This window comes from Polypterus senegalus, chromosome 4 (assembly GCF_016835505.1).
Source record: "Polypterus senegalus isolate Bchr_013 chromosome 4, ASM1683550v1, whole genome shotgun sequence".
Taxonomy (NCBI): domain Eukaryota; kingdom Metazoa; phylum Chordata; class Cladistia; order Polypteriformes; family Polypteridae; genus Polypterus; species Polypterus senegalus.
This window is the reverse complement of record NC_053157.1, coordinates 243,198,828-243,220,490: the sequence shown is the minus strand read 5'-3', so window position 1 is coordinate 243,220,490 and position 21,663 is coordinate 243,198,828. Positions and strand designations below refer to the sequence as shown.

The window sequence follows — 21,663 nt, the reverse complement described above, 5'->3', positions numbered from 1 at the left end:
GACCCTCAGAAGGAATCATCAAACCTCCTTTCTTTTTTAATGTGAGCAAGTGGTAGCTTTGATCATATGATGCCAGTACAGATTCTGTTACCAAACTAGCACGGCACACATCACAGGACAGCTTTCTCAAAATCCCGTCTACCTACCACTGCTTCCTGAGGTGGATTTCTTTGGGAAACCATCAAAGTTTGAGAAATGCTAGCAGGTAACAACAATCTACATAGTTAGTGACTAAATACGTTTAGCCAAAATGTTGTTTGGAGGCTCACTTGAATACATAAATGCACATTTGCTATCTTAGCCTGGCATAGCTAAAGTTAAGATTATAAAACAGGATTTTTTAATGGCCAAATATAACCAAAACAATTGTTCAGCCTTACTTATGGAATATAATACCCCGGGATCTTGTTTGGAGCGTACAGCGGTTTATACAATCCCAAACAGAATATGCTCGAGGCGTCTTTATTCATTACTTCACTCCAGAGCAGTGCCACTCGCAATACGGCGGCGACGTTGACGTATGATGAAGCTGGTCATGCGGCGTCTAGTAATTCTATGTCTATGGCGCGGATATAATGACGTCACGACGCTAGCGTGCCTCAAAATCACGTGACGGGCGTATTTCAAGCACGCCTCAGAGAAGCTTTTTGAAAGTTCGGAACTGTGTAGACAAGTTAGCATCAAGCAGCCCTTCACTACTTTGGTCCTATGAGACCCTCGTGCTCCGACTTTGTGACGGCCACAACATCAAGCAAAGGTGTAGAAGGTGAGGCAAGGTCGAAAGGTGGGATCGCGTACGGATGGGAATGCGAGCAGTGAGGATGACCGCGACATGCAGGGCGTCTTTACATTTGAGGAGGTGCCTGACGCCGTGTGGTTCGTGGAGAAGGCGGCACAGCGAATCGCACCTTTACGAGTTTATTGTGGATGACGGGGATCGCGCACTTTTTTGCCACTGCTACGTTACTTTATTTTCCGGTCGGTGTCCCCTGAAATGTAATGCTACATCTGATTTGGCGAAGGCGCGTTAACTCGGGATTGCTTCGGCTCTCTTTGCGCGCGTGCGCACTTTTCCGTGGTTGGCTCCTTTTAATTTCGCACATGTTCCGAACTGTGCTGTCCGTCGGGCACGCGCTTGTTCAGCCGCTCGCTCCCGCACGGCCCCGTCGTTCATTTCTGATTTTTCTCGAGCTCTGCGTGTTCTTTCCTTTTTCCTCTAAAGCCGTCATCGGCAAACTTTGTTAAAGTGGCGTCGAAAGATGTTACTTTACAGGGCGCGTTCACGTTTCATTTCCATCAGTTTTTCACATAATGAGACCTATTAGAAATAATTTCAATTTTTTGCTACTGTATTTTCTTATCAGGAAAGATGCTCGTGCGGTTTCACTGTAACAGGGTGACTTTGATTTGTTTAATGGGAAATAAAAGTACAAACATTACACAAGCTAGTGCTGCTGGATATATACAGTAAAATCTGCAGCTAGCGTCGAAATTATGAGTGCATTTTTGTGATATTTGATACGGTATTTTGTTTAGTGTCTTTTATCCTTTACAACTACTTTAAGTATTTCTGTACACTTTGATACTTTAGCTTACTAGAGATGGCCGTATTAAATGAAGAACAGGACTCGACTATTATGGGCTGGAGCTCAACTGTCTGTCCTCATTGTTTAAAGTGGCAGTGCCACCTCAGAGACCTTGGTGAGCAGATTCTGATGCCCATGTTGGTGAATCCCTGTTGAGCCCACTCCTATCTTGCCCCTCAGACCCTTGTGCCACTAGGTGGTCTGTAGGTACGATTCCTGCTGAAGTCTCTTTTTAAAGGGCATATCCATCTTGTGGTTTTCCACCTCCTCAAATGCTCCATTTCTTTCCCACCTGCTTATCTCTTCCTGTTTTGCTGACTCAGTTGATATCTCCGTGATTTCCACACTCAAGTCCCATAGTTGCAGTTCATTAGTTTCTGGTTCATCTTGCAGATTATCCACATCTGATTTGTCAACAGATCCTTCTTTGTCTGCAATGCTGTCAGGATCAGTAAACTCTAAATTATACCAATTTCTGTTTGCCAGCCCAATCTAAATCTTTATCTGTATGCCACCATCTCTGCCCACATATCTCACAGTTTGCCCCTTTTTTAGACAAACACAATGACACCATCTTAACCTGTGAGTTTGATCAACTTCAACATCGACATCTTCTGCTGGGACTGAAAAGTTTAGAGTCTCCTTTTAATCTCCAGTGTCTTCATTATCTGATGTAGTGTTAGATAAATCTCTTTCTTCATCTCTCTCACTGTTGGTGGTATGTCGATTGTCACCTTTACCGTTGACTTTACGGAGTCTAGAATGGTGGGCCCTTCCAAGAGCACCTCCACGTCTGACACATTTCACAACTCCATCCTGTCCAATGACATCTGCAGGTCCTTTCCATTCTGTGAAGTCCGCTCTTGTTGTCCACTCTGTCTCTGTGGTTTAGCAGGTCCACAGCTCATGTCAAAAGGCCACTTCTTAAAATAAATAATTGCTGCACTCGTGCGTTAGCGAGGGGGCATGGTGGTGTGTGGCTGAAATGGTTTCTGGGGTGATTTGTGATGCGGGTGGTCCTTGCTTAAGTGAAGAGGCGAGGAGTCGTCCGCATTCGTAATTGTTCCGGGGAGCTGCTGATTGCCACAGCTGATCCTCATCCCTGTGACTTATAGAAGCGCGAGGCGGCTAGTAGAGGAGGGAAAAAAAGAAAAAATGAGAGAGCCGGAGGGTGCAGGAGATGTAGACGGCAGGAAGCAACGAGAAGAAAGCTCATGGGAGAGCGCTCACTGGAGGGCAGCTGGACAGTGAGCCCTAGTGGGGTGTTTGGCCAACACCTAGGGCAGTTGGTAGTGGTTGCTCCCGCTGAGCATTGTGAGGAGCGGGAGTGACCGGAAAAATGATAGCTGGTCGCTTAAGGCTTGGAAGGTGGAACCGAAGCCAGGGATCGGCAGGGCCCATTTGGGAGAAGCAGGGTAGCCACCATTAGTAGAAGAAGAATGCACTGGGCTTTGTTTCAAAGAGACTGCTTCATGCCATTGTTTTAATCTCATTGTTTTAAAGGATTGTTGTTTTTCTATTGTGTTTTTAATCTCCACTTTTTCACCTATGTTTTTACTGGATTATTTATTTATTTAATTAATACCTTTAGTGATGCACTGCACTGTTTATTTGAGCACATTGTTTTTGGTTGTTGTTGGTTTTAATAAAAACACGTGGCACATTTGCACCATCCCCTTGTTCCATTGTTGTGCCTCAATGCCTAGCTCATCAGTGACATTACAGACGGTGTAGGGTTCAAGGGCTTCCGGAAGGACAATGGGAGCGTGAAGAGAACCTGCATCGTCAGTCTCCTATCTCAGATTTATCATTTTCAGAATTAACCTGTCTTTGGAGTGCTCTCCGTATTCGCCCTGAACACTCGGCTTCAGTAAATGCTCTTCTTAGAGTGTTCAGCACTGGAGTATGTGCTCCTCTGACACACTCCTAGTGGTGCCTTCTAGGACGGTTGGTCTGTCCACGAGAACACAAGGAAGGTTTGGATTTCGGCCAAACACCAGCTGATATGAGCTGTACCCATAAATATTGTGCATGGTATTCTTTACCAGTAGTGCCCTGTGGCACTAATCAGGCACTAACCACTCACATCCAGTATTCTTTATCACTTTCTGTATAATTTCCGTGAGTGTCTGATTGTGTCTTTCAGGTAGTCCATTACCCCAGGGACTGTATGCAGTGGTGGTCTTTGTTTCAATGTTAAAATTCTCTGCCATGTCTCTGATTCTTCACCATTATCACTAAGTAGTTTCTGAGAATGAATGAATGAATTGTGTCACAATTTCTGATGGTCTCTTTGTCTTTACCACACTTCCTGCACTGAAACGTGTGAAGGTGTCAATGATGTGAAGACCCCGTCCTCCTGTTTGACGTTAATGTCAGTCTGTAGCCGCAGTTTCATTGTATTCATTGGCTAGTGGCAAACCAACAGCTGCTCTGAGTTTGGGTTTGCCGTATTTCAGGCGAGTCTCACAATTCCCAACAATTTATTTAAGTAAGGAAGCCCACTCTGCCTGTTGGATTCCTGAGCAGTGAAGCAGTTTGTGTAATCAGTCCAGTGAAGGAGGTCCACATTGGAGGTGAAGGTTTAACAAAGCCTTTTTCTTCTCTCCTGTATTCCTGTTTTCTGAGACTCTTAGAATCTCACGTTCACAATGTTCATCATTTTTATTTCTTTATCTGAGATGTTTACACAGTAATGAGCAGAGCTGGTTAATTCAAAAGTCACTGGCTGATTAAACATCACTGCTTTGTCATTTTCCTTATCTAAAAGTGTCCCTGCCCTTTTTAAGGATGTTTTACTGAACAGCATTGGCATTTCAGCTGGCACCACTTCTGTTTCAGTGCCACATCATGTCTCTCCAATCTTTACAGGAATTTTCACTCGTTTGGTGGAATGCACAACTTCACCTCCAAATATGAAAGCTCTGCTGCTTGAAATGTTTGACTTCCTCAGCTTTTTGACTTCATTCTGGTCAGGCTGACTAATGTCGTTGTCTAAACGTTTCTCTCCATAGACTGTGAGTGTGCAAGTAGAATCAATTACCGCTAATCCTAAAGATTCGATCAAAACACTAAATGTGTCTGAGTTTGATTCCTTTGTTAATGACGTCATGTTTCATTCTTCACAGTCCTCTGTATTCCAGTCTCCTCTGTTATTATCATCTGTTCATTTATTTTTCTGTATTCTTTAGCCCAGTGCTCTGACGATAAAGCATTGTGATCTCCTACCATATTTGTCTAACAGATTATTGACTGGCAATGGCGACTTCTTCTAGCTGCATTGCCAATGCCACCTATTGTGTTGTCTCTGACTGGTGAAATACGCAGTTTCATGTGTGACAGTAACGCCCATTGTTACCAGACTTGACTTCACTACAAAAATTCTCATTAGCCATCCATGCTGTTAATGCCAGCTGCCTTTGGTTTGTATCTAAACACGTTGTGTCCAGCAGCTTAACAGCTCACACAGCATTAGGGACAGCCATGTTCTATCTACATATGCAGGTCACTCCATGTCACGTCATCACACTTATGGACCTCATCGTCACAGATTTTAATGAGACTTGGCCTGCTGATTTGGTCATCTGAGTGACCCGTGGAACTGAAATTGCACGTGTCTTGGATCAACAATAATAAGGAGATTTAAGATCACAAAGTTTGAACACTGTGCTGGATTAGGACTTTGACTGGCTATTTCTCTCTAAATATAAGTGAACAGAAATGGTTCTCATATTATTTTAATGCTGTTTTCCAGCTCTATAGTTTGTGAAAATACTATGCTATCCCCAAAGTGAAAAATGACCATCTAATGAGTGATTATAATGTTAAAATGTGAATGGGAAGAAAACCCTATATTTTAAAATTGGCCAATTTTTTTTTTTTTTTTTTATACTAAAGCCTCCTTATAATATCATAAACATCTTCAGAAAAGGTTTTTTTGTTAAAATCTGTAATGATGAGGTCCAAAAGTGTGATGGTTTGATGTAGAATTACCCATCAGGAGTATCTCTGCTCCAAATCGATGATATAATCCACCACAGAAACTGCACTCGCCCTTTTAACTCTGTAAAATCTGAATATGCCTCACAGATACAATCCTTTTTCTTTTTAAACGCGACATCAAGCCTTTCTATCAAAATAGACGCACCTTCATCTTTGTTCAGGTCTTCTTCTCAAATTGACATCACAATGGTAAGCGACAGTCCAACTCCAAGTGTGTGTTTATTTCTAAGCGGAGTAACCCGTGTCCATATTAAATCTTCATTTTTCCAGGATTCTATAATTATCAGCCATCCTCTACTACAAATGTTAAACTTTAATAACAACACAACACATTTGATGTTAGCCACACACTTTTTATTCTTCTCTCCCATAAAACACACCATCACGAGTAACCTCCTACAAACCCACTCTCCTCAAACCCCGAATGTCCTACTCCCAGCTGGGATGCAGTCCAGTAATTCCACAAATAGGAGCACATATATAAGACTAGCAAAATACCCGCGCTTCGTAGCAGAGAAGTAGCGTGTTAAAGAATTAATGATAAAGAAAACATTTTAAAAATAACGTAACCTGATTGTCAGTGTAATTGTTTTGTGACTGTTATGAGTGTTGCTGTCATCAAGGATTTGATTATCATGATTTCTTTCAATCAGGTTCGTATTTAGAGGACGTGTTGTTTTGAAGTTACATTCCGTGTTTGTCAACCGTTGTAAAGATAACAGGTTTCATTCATCGAAGTGTTCACTACGCAATAAGATTAAGCCTTATGATAATGTTCCCTCATGGAGGATTTAGAGAGACGCACTGGGAGAAGTATAATCTGAACCTCTCTACAGTGTCGTTTATTTTCTGGTTGTAATGTTCATCAAATTTACGTATCATCTGGTCCACTGGTGGTCCGTGCATTTCACACCTAGGCCTTCAGTAGTGCTCCGTCTGAATCAACCCGCCCCTCAAAAACTAATTTATTGTTATAGAAAACATCTTAATATGCAGAAATACAGTATAAAGAGCCACTGCATCGCAGATACATAACTCCTGTAGCCACAATAAATACCTTTATTGAATAGACAAACCAGGGGTGAACAAGTTCCTTTCTACTGAGGCTACAGCCGCGACAGACATAAACATCAATAATAACTCATAAACTTGCAATATTATTTAGGAAAATCGCAACATTTTACTCATCAAAAATTCGGATTATTTGTAAACAAAATCCATCCTCCTCTCTTTCCTCAAAAACAGTTCAATTACTCTGTCGTACAGGTTATCCGTGTGCTTCAGTTCCATCAAAAAGTCCCTTTCTGTTGCCATCGAAGCTAATGCTGAAAGTCAAACCTGCCCTGTCGTATTTCTGGCATAAGTTTTAATTCGCTTTAGGGCTGTAAATGTCCGCTCGACAGAAGCAGTGTACACGGGAATGGTCACCGCCAAATATAGCAATGTGAACAGCTGCCCCATGCTCTCATTCAGAATTTTCTGATGAAGGAAGTTAAGGAGATCAGTGGGAGATTTTCCTGCAAAATCATCCATGGCATACATTACAGTCAGTTCTGTTTTTAGCAGAGACAGATTAAAAACTGCTGCGTGGCTGTTGTGTTAAACTGGAGAAGGCTGCATGTGGGAAATGGTTCTTGTATTCCCGAAACTTCTGGGGGTCGAGGAGCGTGACAGACAGAAGTTTTTCGTGGTCTTGAAATCTGGTCTGTGTCTGGCAAATAATATTATCCAGAATCCTGCCATTGAGTTGGCCGTAGTGCGCGCGAGGATCTTCCGCTCAGAGCGCCTGCGGTGCATTCAGTGGCCTCGTAGAGTACCTCATATCGGCTTCTATCCAATCAATTGGTCTGAATACGGTGACGTTGCCGTACACCTGCTAGAGGGCCCTAATGACACCAACTCAAAATCTGATTAATTGAAGCAACAGTTTAATCAACATTAATTCTGTGTTAGAGGGCCTGCGGAACGGATTGTCAAGGCCTCTCTGCCTGGCAACAAATGATGGTTGAAATGTGATTGGTTAAATGCTTTAATGCGAAAATACATGTCTGAAAGCAGCACAACCATCGGATTAAACTTGTATCTCGTGAATATCTTGTGCGATCTTGCGATGTCCATGGCTTTATTTAATTTTAGCTCCGACCCGACACTTAAAAGTTTCTCTCGCACTTTTGCTGAGGGAGGGTTTCTGCAGTAGCTGCACTTATGAATATGCTAAGCACAGTCCTTCACCCGCGATTATTGACCTTATATGGGCAGGCACTTAATTACGTGGGAGGCGTGATGATGTAAGACGCAACTCCACCTCACACGGCGACCGAGCTGCAGGCTATTACAGTATATGGACAAAATTAGGTTCCAGTTATGACCATTACGCGTAGAATATCGAAATGAAACCTTCCCAACTTGTGTAAGTAAGCTGTAAGGAATGAGCCTGCCAAATTTCAGCCTTCCATTTACACGGGAAGTTGGAGAATTAGTGATGAGTGAGTGAGTCAGTCAGTCAGTCAGGGCATTGCCTTTTATTAGTATAGATATAGAATATAACAACTTAACAGAATGAAGCTCCCAATGCACAGTTCAAGCCCAGCGAAGAAATCCAACAAAGCCCTAAATATGACGGCTTTAATAGACCTGCCATTGCTGTGTCCAAACATGACGGCACAGTGTAGATAAAGTGTTGTCATATCTACATGGTGGGACTGATATGTATGCAAATCCCCTTTAATGAAGTTCTGCAGTGCACTTTGATCACATCTGAATTGTTTGATTTGTAATTTTAAACTGTGAAGCAGAGGAGGAAATCAAGAAAAATGTGTCTTTGACCCAAACCTTGTGGAGAGCACTGGGACCCTGAAGTGTGCTCATAACTTTTACTGACTTTATGAAGTTAATTCTACACTTTTATTTTCACAGGGCTTTCCTATTTCCCTTGTCCATACACTGAGGCGTCTAATGGCCTCCAGCTCAGGGCTGTTCATGTGAGAAAGGAATCTGAAAAGAGAAGGGCAGACACTTAAAGAGAGAGAGAGAAGAGTTTCCCACAGAGCATGGCCTCTGCCAAAAAAGATGGTGTGGATGAAAGAACGGTGGACATTAAAGAAGAGGACTGTGAGTGGCTCACACCAGAGTATGTGTGTGTGAAGCTGGAAGATCACGAAGAAAGAATTTCAGTTTTTAAAGAGGAGGAGGGGTGCAAGGGGGTGACTGCTGCCATTAAATCTGAGGATTTGAATGATTTCTCAGTTGGTCTTGTACTTCAAAAGCATGAAACTGAGGATATTTTCAAACAAGATGCCTGTGAAGAATCTCCATCCAGTTTACAGCCCTGGTCCACTAATACGGGACGACTGGCTACGCAGGAGAATTCTGCAGAGCTAAAATCAGAGTTATCAGAGTCTGAAGAGAAAATCACAGAGGAAAAAGGGAGAGGAGAAGAGTCACCTGGGAGTGCTGGAATAAGTGAGTAATGTGATTAAATATAAAAGAAAAAGACAATTTATAAATTCTAACGATGGGTGCTATGATGTTTTTAAAAGATTGAAATGAGAGTGGAAAACACGGTTAATTGCGCTTGGGTGCATGATAGCAAACAATAATTTACCTAAGAAATTATAAATTAGATTTTTCCTTATTCACCCAAGTTTTCTAAAGTGTTCAGCCCACGACTTGAACATCATAAGGCTTTAACTGAAGCGGTGACGTATGTTAGGCCGACAGCACATTACGCTCAATGAGAATATCGAATGTCATACTTTGTTAAAGACTTTTATATTTCTTAAATTGTGCGGCAGTTAAGGCAGAAGTCCACAAAAAGAAATAAATAAATAAGAGTCAAATCTTCACCCCTGTGCACTAACTAAGAGTGAATTTGCTCAAGCCAGTACACAGTAATCCCTCCTCGATCGCGGGGGTTGCGTTCCAGAACCCCCCACGATAGGTGAAAATCCGCAAAGTAGAAACCATATGTTTGTATTGTTATTTTTATATATTTTAAGCCCTTAGAAACTCTCCCACACTGTTTATAAATATTCTCCACACAGTTATACAGTAAACCCTCATTTATCACGGTTAATCCGCTCCAGACAGATACATGATCTTCCACAAAGTAGGATTCTTTATTTAAAAAATCTAATATTTTCGCAGTTAGAGCATAGAAAACCTGTTTACGACCTTCTAAATACGTTTTTTAACATTATTAGAGCCCTCTAGACATGAAATAACACCCTTTAGTCAAAAGTTTAGACTATGCTCCATGATAAGACAGAGATGACAGCTCTTTCTCACAATTAAAAGAATGCAAACATATCTTCCTCTTCAGAGGAGTGCAGTCAGGAGCAGAGAATGTCAGAGAAAGAGAGAGAAAAGTAAACAATCAAAAATCAATAGGGCTGTTGGGCTTTTAAGTAAACGAAGCACCGGGATAAAGCGGCCTCAATGAAGGGATCAATGTGAAGGTAGTGTTTTCAGCATTTTTTAGCGGAGCTTCCATATCTTCTAAGCACACAGCCTCTGTGCAAACAGCCCCTCTTCTCACACCCACTCCATCAGGAGCAGAGAATGTCAGAGAAAGTGAGAGAGACAGAGAAAACCAAACAATCAAAAATCAATATGGGCTGTTAGAGCTTTGAAGTGTGTGAAGCACCGCGTGTGGAGCCTATTGTATATCATTGAGGAGTTTTATTTAATACGTAATATGTGCTCTGATTGGGTAGCTTTTCAGCCATCCGCCAATAGCGTCACTTGTATGAAATCAACTGGGCAAACAAACTGAGGAAGCATGTACCATAAACGAAAAGACCCATTGTCCGCAGAAATCCACGAACCAGGGAAAAATCCGTGATATATTTAGATATGCTTACATTTAAAATCCGCGATGGAGTAAAGGAGCGAAATTCGAAGCGCGATATAGCGAGGGATCACTGTACACCTAATATGTGCCTTATCTTTCTAATGGTAATCTCATGCACTTTGACGTTCACAGTGACAAGAGCTATCTGTTCGAGCCATGATGACAATCGGGGGGGGTCTCAGGGTCTTCTTTCAGCATCTTGTGTTCTGCTCTCAGCCTGAACTTGCTGGGGCAGCATGGCCTAGACAATTTGGCAGTGGTGTGAAATCTTCACTTGGAGATGATCTTGGGCCCTTCCGTCTCCCACAGTCACATCGGGTCAATTTGGAGTCATCACTCCATTTCACCTGCATGTTTGTGGGAATAAGGGGAAGAACCAGAATAATCAGAAACACCATTCAGAGCCCCTATGTGGAACAACTGTGGGCAGGATTTGACCCTAGGACACCTAAACAATAAAGCAGCTGTGCTAAACACTGTGCCCCCTAACAGAAGCGGATATATTTGAATGTTTATTTTTAGGCCAGATTAGGTTCTAGAGAATGTAAATATCATCACATACATTAAAATTAAGAAGAGAAAACCCAAATTCAGACACATTATTGGGTAGGAACTGATATTGACCACTCATTCCATTTCATTAGGATCTGCTGATATTATGTTTTTTTTTTTTTTTCTTTTCAGAATAATAAATGTATTTTTAGCCATGAATAAATTCACATTCCATAATAAAGTGCTATGGCATGCAACATACACAAAGAACATTTATCCATGCACACATAATGGAACACAACCAAGTTGAACAAAACAAAAGGCATGTCTTAATGATACTCCACATTTCTAATCAAATAAAATGTTCAACTAGATATTCGTAGCCGTCGACTACGACAAGAAGAAAACGAGACAGTCTTGCTGAACACGTCAGTTCTCATCTAAGAATATAAACATCTCTGCATGTTCTGAGGACAGTCTGGTCCTCCTGTCATCCGCGACTTGTGCTGCCGTACTGAACAGACCCTTGCTGTCCCCACTCATATAAGGAAGGCACAGGTAGGACGACGACTTTTATTGGTCCTCCAGAAAGCCAGTGGCCCAGCTTCTCTTGTGGTATAAAGTTCAGAGATAAAGATTCACCTCTGATGCTGCTGACTCAAATATCGTTTTTATCTTTATTGACAATTTCTTCATGAATTCTGTAGTTCTGTTGGTGGGCAGTTTCTTTGGATCTCTTGGCTGTTGTCTGTTGCTCCGAGTGCGTCTGTGTGGTTGAGACACCGGCGCTAAGCAGTTAATGTGATTGAGATTTGCAATCATCTGTGAAATACGTGTCCTTGTACCATTGTTTAATTTGGGGGAAAATAATCATTATGATAATATCTTTTACAGAATTCGTAACTGTATATTGACTGTTCATATTCAATGCTTATAATGCATAATTAGTATTTTATTTATGGCTTAAAAACTATGCTCGTATCATTTTACCCAACAAGCCAATAAGAGGGCTGATTACAATTTCTAACTAATCGATGTCCACTTGATAACGATTTATATATTTATGAACCAGCTCAGTAAAACTCTGCATCCCTTTCCTCCCATCTACCTCCACATTCACTGAAAGGCTAATAAAAGGGATTTTAGTCACAAAATCTAATGCCTGGTTAATTAATTGTACCAATAAATCAGTCAACAAACACTCACTGGCAGATGGAATCGTAGAACAAAATGATCTAGAAGGTGACCTCTTCCAGAACTGAAAGTGGCTGGTTGTCCAGGCTTACAAATTCCACTGTTTTACTGTCACAGTAAGTCTTTGGGTTTCTTGCTGTCCGTATTATAAAGTCAATGTCAAAAGTATTTATATAGCACATTTAAAACAACATAGGAATGCTGTGGCCAAAATGCTTGACAATAATAGAATAAAAGAAAAACATACAATTAACATGAATAACATAAATACCAATAAAATAAATGAACATAAATAAAATAAATAATAGAAGTAACGCATTGTCTGCCCTGTTCTCTCCTGGTCATGGAGTGCTTCCAGTTCTGGTTGCTGTTCTTAAGGGAGTCTTGCCCTGTAAGGCCTACCTTCATTCCCCAGCCAGTTTCCAGCTTCCTATACTCTCTCTAACCTTGAAGTCTGCACACTGTACCCATCTACATCAGGGGCGGCCATGGGATCCTGTGAGGGTTGGACCTTGTTGGGCCTCAACAGCAGTCCTGGTCCCGTATTACCTTCAGACATGATCAGGTCCCATATGCCCAATCCTAGTGGTGAGGTTTTTAATCCTATAATTGTGTCCACTATTATTTTATTTTTTTTTTATGTTATTCAAGCAGTTTTTTAATATTTTATTTTTAATTCGGTTTCTTTTTAAGCACTAGTTATATTCCTCAGGAACAGTTATTAATTTATTCACTAAACCTTAGGGAATTGTCTATTAATTAGTTTTAAACTTTTTTCAAAGAATAGCTGCAAAATACACTTTCTGTAGTTTATTTAAGAATTTTTACCTGTAACTAGTGTTGAGCAAACCAGTGTGAGTTTAGCTTAAAGCTTTATTTATCTTTCTAAGATTGGCTCTAACATGAGTTCTTTACTTTATTTGATCCACTATACTAGAGGTCATCATCAAAAATGGCTAAAGGCTGCGCCCAAATGCCACCAAGGGAAGGCTATGCAGAAGCCAGAAAGTAACCTGAAACTTATTATGGTGACAAAATATTCATAGCAGATCAAATTAAAATCAAAATTTATTTATAAAGCACAATTTAAAAACACCATAAGTGTTAACCAATGTGCTGTACAATAAAATCAAAAAATATCAATAATAAATCAGTAAACAAACAAAGGACAAAAATGACAAAAACTAAAACAAGTAAGTTGAAGGAACCGATTAGAAGATAATTTACAGAAAACCAAAGGATATGAAAAAATTAATAAACTATTATTAAAATTGATACCAGAGTTACTCATATACAGTTCACCCCCAAAATTTGGCAGGGTTCTGTTCCTAGAGCACCCGCGAATTTTGGATGTGGTTAAAAAAATGCCTATTTTCATAGTTTAAACCCTAAATATCCCCTCAAAACACTTTAATTTAATTTCAAACTCAGCTTAATACATTACCTAAAAATAAAGAGTGTAAAGGTAAACCTGTATACAGTGAACCCTCGTTTATCACGGTTAATCCGTTCCAGACTCTACCGTGATAAATGAATTTTTGCGAAGTAGGATTCTTTATTTATAAATCGAATATTTTCGCAGTTAGAGTATAGAAAACCTGTTTATGACTAGACATGACATTTTTTTTTATCCCCTCAAGTGCCTGTCCAAAGTCGTACAATGTCAGCCCGAATCTGTACCGCTAAAGATGGAGTTTCATGCACTAAATAAGCTATAGATGAGAATAAGCAAGCACCATCTCCCCTGATACAGTATTTACTACGCGGTGAGGCATTTGTACTCCATCAACATTAATTATTTCCAGAGACAATTTTGTCCAATTTTTCCAGTGCATCGCGCACAAAAGCAAGGGAACGATGAGAGCACCAGAACTCTGCTCACATCGCGTCACTTCGTACCTCAAGCCACAAGTAGTAAGTCTGTAATAAGCGGAATACCGCTACGCTTTGCACTCACTGGACACAAGGACAATCCCGAACGCTTTTATATAGTAGATTATTGTATTGTACATTTAATTGCACACAAACACACACAGTTCTTACACACAACCACTAACCTATGAAGGCACGACCTCGGTAGGAGAGTCTTCAGAGGTGGTGCGGTATCTTCAGCAGGTGCGTTGTTGTCTTCTTCCGCTGAAGAAGTACTAGGAGTAGGCAGTGGGTGTCTGGGTGCGAGGCTGAAGAACATCTTGATAGGGAGTTGCTGGTGCTGTCTTTTCTTATGCGTGAAGAGGCTTTTGTAGGGTAATGCCATCTTTAATCATATCCAAGAGTTTCACCTTCTCCTGGATAGTAAGCATCTTCCTCCAGCACTTAGTTTTATTGTCAGAAGGCTTAGAAAAAGCAGCACGTTTAGGAGCCATCGTAGGGCTTAGATAAAAGTTCTCAGAAAGCTCATGCGTAGTGACGTAAGCGTGTATGAGAAAAAAATCGCGATAGAGTGAAGCCGCAAAAGTCGAAGCGTGATATAGCGAGAGATCACTGTACTGTACTGCGATGTCTCCTGCAGTGTTAGAATGTAAAATACTGATGTTACTAGCCATATGTACTGTAATTCATGTGAGCACGTTTTCATTGCCAGAAGTCTTAGACGGTGCAGCTCGTCTCGGCGGCAGTGAAAATTTGCTGATTTTGATTTGTGATCGATTGATCAGATCAGGCCTGTCTTTTACATATGAAAGGTGGAGAAGTTGAACAGACAGCAGCAGAATATGTAAAGACCACACATGGAGTGGCCAGACCATAAATGGCACCTCGGTGGGAGGAAGGAACTCCAACCAGTGTGCCACCACTTTACTTGTACTGTTTTTTCTTATTTTAAAAGGTGGGTAGTGGTTAGGAATTTGGACATCAAACCCTGAAGTTGTAGGTTCAAATTCAGCTTTTTACACCATGTGACCACGAGCAAGTCACATGACCTGTCTGTGCTTCAGTTGGAAAAACAAGAGAAATGTAACCAATTGTGTATCAAATGTTGTGAGTCGCCTTGGATAAAGGTGTCAGGGGAAAAAGCAATAGTTAAAATGTTTGTGTTCTTTCAGATTTACAGAAGAATGGAAACTTCTCTCCACCTTCATTTGGTCAGCCCTCTCCTCAACACAAAGAGAAAGGTATGAAGAAATCAGCAAATGGATCAGAGAAGCTGACAGCAGCCTTTTTGCAGTACAGTTTTCTCCCTGCTACTGGAGCAACACAGACAGCTGATCGACAGCATGTGGAGAAAGAAATCCAAATTCATATTGGAAAAAAATGTTTGGAATGTGGCAAACAATTCACACACAAAAGTGATCTTAATAAGCATATGAAGATTCACACAGGAGATAAAACATATTGTTGTCATGAATGTGGTAAGTCGTTCTCGTATCTATGCAATCTTCAGACGCACAGAAGAATCCACACAGGAGAAAAACCTCATTGCTGTCCAGCGTGTGGTAAGTCGTTCTCAACGAGTAGCTATCTTCAGATGCACAAAAGAATCCACACAGGAGAAAAACCTCATTGTTGTCCAGAGTGTGGTAAGTCGTTCTCCAATAGAAGCAATCTTCAGACGCACAGAAGAAACCACACAGGAGAAAAACCTTATTGTTGTCCAGATTGTGGCAAACAGTTTTCTGACAAACGAACTTTTCAAAGGCATACAGAATTTGATACTGGAGAGAAGCCATATTGCTGTCCTGAATGTGGAAAAAGGTTTTTTAACAGAAATTGTTTTCGAGTACACACACAAACTCACACTGAAAAGAAAATTCAGTATGTCTGTTTTGAATGTGGTAAATGTTATGCAAACAAGAGAAGTCTTCATAGACATGCCAAAATCCATACTGGAGAATAATATTTTTGCTGTTCTGAATGGGGAACCGATTCTTAGACTGTACTTCAGTCCCACATCTGAACTCACACTTGCGACAAACCTTATTGTTGTCCTGAAAGTGATAAGAAGTTCTCCCAACAAAGCACCTTCCAGAGTCACATCAGACTTCATACAGGAGAGAAACCTCACCATTGCTTGGAATGTGGCAAACGATTCTCATGCCTCAATTCTCTGTGTAATCATGAGAGAAGTCTTACAGTTGTACTGAATGTTGGAATGTGATTCTCCTATAATAGTTCTCTTCACTTTCATAAAATAATTCATTCTGGTAAGAAACAACACTGTTCTGACTGTGGCAAGCTTTTCTCAGACAGCAGAACTCTTAAAGATCACATGAGAATTCACTGTGGAGAGAAACCTTATTGCTGTCCAAAATGTGGCAAATGATTCTCACATCAAAGCGCACTTAGGTGCCACAGAAGGATCCACACTGGAGAGAAACAGTACACCTGTTCTGAATGTGGTAAAGGGTTCTCTTCCAGAAGAAGTTTTCAGAGACACACACAAAGTCATATTGGAGTAAAGCCTGTCCCAGAAATGACCAATGATCTTTCTATTGGCTCCTCAATGAAAACAATTGAAGATAAATTTTATGAATGCTGTAAAGGACTCCAGTTGAAAGTAGCTAATAAGTTATAAAAACAGTGGAGATAACACTGAAAGTGTGAAACAGTTCCTAGATTTAAGGTCACCTCAGAGCCACATATGAATTCACACTGAAATACAACACACATTTCACAAACAGCAAGAATCTTCTTCAACAACTTATAGGTGCAAGAAAAACCTCATTGTTGTCCTAAATGTGGTTAATGCTTTTCTGGCAGCAGTAGCCTTCATATTCGTCAATGACTGACTTACTTGTGGTAAGCCTCTTAGCTGTTCTGAATGTAGAAAGTGGTCCTCCTTTATCAGCCATCATCAGCAACACGTAAGATTTCATGAAGGACTCAAACTGTACTGCGAGTACGTCGGCCACACAGGGACTGAACACAACTGAAAAAGTGCAATGTAATAATGAAAAAATGGAGAAGTCAAATCAAATCCACAGTGTAGTGCCAACTACAAGGATGTGCCACTGACAATGAGGAGAATATTTTTGTTTCGGAGCTTTGGAGATGTGGCCTTATCTGAGTAGTAATGAACTTGTACCGTCTCTGGGATGTCACATGATGAACATGAACTTAATTTTTTGGTTAGCTACTCAGTTTCAGATCTGGTTCCAATGCAGCAAAGGCCTCCTGGAGTTCCCGATCACCCCCTCTGAAATTAGTGCCCCGGTCACATAGGAATTCATAAGGCTTCCCTCTTCTTGCCCCAAAACGTCTGACTGCAAGTAAAAATGAATCTGTATCCATGCTGCTTAGCAGGTCCAGATGTACACACCTTGTAATAAGGCATTTGAATATTATACCCCACCTTTTCTAATGTCTTCTGCAAATACGGATTGTATAAGGGCCAACACAGTCAATCACTCATAGATTTCTGGGATGCGCTCTCTTTCCAAGTTCCGCCAAAGAAAACGTAGCAAGGGTTGATCTTCTGGAATTAACTGTACCTGTTGAAACATCGCCCATATATCTCCACTTATGGCAATGTTGTGCTCTCGGAACCTGAGCAGTACCCAAGTAGTGATGGACCTAATGTTGGTCCAGGCAAAAGGTTGTCATTTAAGTTAATTTTCTGGTAGTTGTTAGAGCAGTTGAACACAACCCTGGCCTTGCCATTGTGCTGTACAATATGGTGTGGAACATACCATGATTAAAGAGATCTCTCAGCTTCTTCCCTTGGTATCTTCACCACATGACCATGGCTGATTTGATCGACATGAAAACGAGGTGACAATGTGTTTACTGTAAGAATGCTCTGATTCTCTGTAGCAGAAACAATGTCATGAAGTGCAGGTAAATGTTGACCTCCGCGTGTTGCACAGGGTTTCTTAAGTGTACAATTATCCTGTTTGTGACCTCGGCCGCACCTCCAACATCTATCTTGTTCCATAACCCATTTCTCCTTTTCTGTATGGCTCAATTTGCTGAAAGTTTCACAAGCATTGAGGTAATGCTCACGGTTATTGCAGCAAGGGCAAAATGGTTTAAAACAGACCCGCTTTGTAGCTGTACTTGTTGCTTTAGTGTCCGTTGATGGAGCAGAGGACATTGAAGCAGAAGGCATGTGCTGCTCATTTCCTATAAGAACTGTGGCTGTTTTGGTCTTGGTAAACTTGAAGAGCTTGTGCTCTCTTCGGTAAGGCTCTCCTTTAACTGCTTCCATTGCACATCTGGATATCTGTATGGCCTGAGCTTTCCGGTCAAGCCATTCTGCAAGATCTGGTAGAGTGTATGTTCTGGCACTGCCACTCATGATAATGTGTTTATTAAAGCAGTGTTCAATAAGCGAGTCTCTATAGTTCGCAGGTAGTTTAGCTAGCAATGCATCTACATGAGATCCACACTGTAGTTCAGCTCTAGCGGGCCCATCCATAGTATTAAGCATGCCCACCAAAGTGTTTAGAGCAGTAGTAAAATCCTCAAAGCAGTGAGCATTATCTGGACATAAGGCTGGAGTGTTTAGGATTGACTTTAATTCACATTGAACTAATTGTCTTGGTTGACCATATCTTTGCTCTAAAGCTTGCATTGCACTAGTGTATGGGAATGGGTGATGGACATACCTTTTATCAATCTGATAAGCAGTGGGTAGCTCTAGATGATCCAGCAATATTTGGTACTTATAATCTTCAGTTAAATGGAGATGAGGACCAAGAATACCGTCCAATGCTGTCTTAAGCACGAGAAAGTCACTCTCTTTGCCTTAAGAAAAGGCTGCTAACTTTGGTTTTGGTATGCCATATGATGATGCAATTGCCATTTCCATTAATCCAGGCACACTAGGATCAGTAGGAGTGTAAATGTGCAGAGGAGGCTGCCTTTGGTTGTGCTGATGCAGAATTAAGTTAGAAATGGAGGACAGTGGCAGCGGCTGAAACGATGTCTGCACAGGTGTTGGTGCAGGCTGCACAAAGTCCTCCAAGTAAGCTGGCACATGCCATGTGTGACTTGGACAAGGATTTGTTGTCTGTGTCTCACTGTAAAAATCTCTAGATGTAGCCATAGCGCAACCAATGTACAGTACTATCCGGCTTGAAGGACCACTTTGTGAGGCACAGACAGGGACTGATGTACTTTGGCTTTGTTTCTTGAGTGACTGAAGTAAATATTAGGGCAACGGATGTTGGAAATGACTGCTTTCTTGACCAGGGTGTTATCAACACTGAGAGGTTACACTTGAATAATAAAAATAATTCTTTATATTTTTTTTGTGCTTTTCTCACTACTCAAAACTCTTCTACACAGTGAGTGGGGGGCCACTTTATCCACCACTGATTTACAGCATCCACCTGATGATGTGACGACAGACATTTTTGTGCCAGTATGCTCACCACACATGAGCTATTAAATGGTGAAGTGGTGATAGAAACAGCTAATGAGATAGAGGGGACGATTAAGGGGACACAATGACAAGGCCTTGAAGGTAAATTTAGCAAAGACATCTTTATGGAGGACACACAGGGATCTTTAGTAACCACAGAGAGTCAGGACTTCAGTTTTATGCCTCATCTGAAGGACAGCACCATTCATACAGCACAGTGTCCTCATCACTGCACTGGGGCATTGGGGTCCACATTAAGACCACCAGGTAAGCCCCCTATTGGCCTCACCAACACCTCTTATAGCAGACTCCCAAGCTTTTCCTAGATGGTCTCCAATCCAAGTACTGGCCAGGCCTGCATATGTTTAGGTTGAGGTAGATGACCTGATCTGAAGTGCATGTGGTGTGTCTGCTGGCTACAGAAGAGCAAGGGCGGCAGAAGTAAGACCCCCTTGGTTGGGAACTGGCATAAAACCAAATGTTATACGAGCCTTCATGTGTCTCTGAGACATCTGTCCATTTTTTAGTGCTGGTGACAGCGCGTCCATGTGGGGCACTGAGAAGTGACAGGCTGGAGGGGTCACTCTTATATACTTAAGTGGAATGAGTCTGAGGTGGGTTATTAAAGAGGGACTGGCATCAGGGCATCACTTATACCCAATTGTGTGACTCGGATCTGTGGTTGTTAATCGTAGGGTGCAGGAGTAGACGAGCCTGTTCAACAGACTTGAATCCTGAGATAAAATGACTTGAATAACCAAGAAAATCTAAAAAACTGTGAAGGAGCCGTGAGCAGCGAGCGCCTGCTGTGTGTTACGTCTGTCTGTCTGTCTGTCTGCCTGTCTGTCTCTTGTCAATTTTTAAGAAGTTTTCACATTTCTACAATCCTTGTGTTTATGAATGAATCCTATGATTCTGTTTCTTAGACTGAGTGGTCTTCAGTTACCTTAAGAGAGTCTAACAGGTGGGCTCTTTACTGAATAATCTAATAAATTACTGGCATGGACAAAGACAAAAACAAAAATTCATTATTTGAGCGGATTAACATCAGTCAGTTGATTCTCCTTACCAACAACATTCACACAACTCTGATAAGCAGGAGACGAGAAGTTATTATGGGATGGACAATTTGACTAATAAAGAGAACTAACATGGCCTCTAATGTGGCCTTCAGTATGTAATTTGTGATGACGCCGGCCCCTCCAGACTCCCTCTTCCCACATAGGAGTCTGTTGAACCAACACCGTCGATAGTTATGACCGAGATGAGCGGACAAATCTCAAATGTCAGGGGATGGCGGAAAGTGCTCGAGTGCTTTTATTGAAAAACAGTCAAAAATAAAATCAAAAGTGTCCACATGTGCAGTGTTCTACAAAAAAATACACAAATCCTTAAAACCAGTGAAAGGTGGGCATAAAATCCATAAAAAATAAATCCATTAAAACAGAGGTTACAAATGCTTGGTCTCTCGTCACGTGATCCCAGCCCGCCTCCTTCTGTCTCCCCGGCTCACCCATCACTAGTGAGACTCCGCAGCACGAACTCCTTTGCCGCCCCCGTCTTGGCCGCCTCCACAGTGCACAGCCAGACAGTCCGAGGTCGGCACATTGTTTGTGTGTACCGACCACGCGGAGCCGTTTTTCACAAGCGAACTCTGTCTGCTTTATTCTAACAGTCAACTGCCAACAGGACGCACAATCTGTTTATATGGTGTCTGCCACAAGGTGGCAGCATAACCCCTTAACAATGAGTGCCGAGGTGACAGTTCTATAAAGTTTAAGGCCGTTCAGTAAACAGTCAGTAGTTTTCGCCTGCATTATGAAGACGTTGTCTGGCGTGTTTTCTTCCCTCGCACGGCACTCCAGATGCTTTGTATGAAGTGTTCACCGAGCCAGTTGTTAATCGCTACGATCTTGGATTTCCTCTGCACTGAAAGGAGGCGCAGGTAGCGACCAGCACACAGAACACATTCACTTCATGATATTCCTGCTCTCTGAACATTTAGAATGCTAAGATGAATACTTGATATCATGTATATGATGAAATGAAATAAAGCGTGTATTATATATGTGGGGGCATGGTGGCGTGGAGATTGTGCTGCTGTCTCGCAGCAAGGGGGTCCCGGGTTTTCCCTGCCTTGAGTTTTGCGAGCTTTTTCTGGTGGGTTTGCTCGGCGTGCTTCATTTTCCTTTTAAAGTCATGTAGGATGTCGGGTTTCGTGCAGCTAAATTGCC

The 21,663-nt window shown here is 41.5% G+C and overlaps 1 protein-coding gene across 2 annotated transcripts in view; it reads left to right on the top strand.

The window, feature by feature from the left end:
- The first annotated feature begins 622 nt into the window (after positions 1-622).
- Positions 623-21,663, top strand: part of LOC120528372 (zinc finger protein 567-like) — a 35,901-nt gene continuing 14,860 nt past the window's right edge. Inside the window, exons 1-3 of one of the 2 annotated variants that reach the window (XM_039752526.1) lie at positions 623-766; positions 8,505-9,050; positions 15,171-19,308. In XM_039752526.1, the coding sequence (XP_039608460.1) occupies positions 8,639-9,050; positions 15,171-15,961 (1,203 nt within the window). In that variant the 5' untranslated portion in view covers positions 623-766; positions 8,505-8,638 and the 3' untranslated portion in view covers positions 15,962-19,308. Of the gene's footprint in view, positions 767-8,504; positions 9,051-15,170; positions 19,309-21,663 lie in introns of those variants that run through there. The other variant, XR_005633498.1, reaches the window with a different exon arrangement.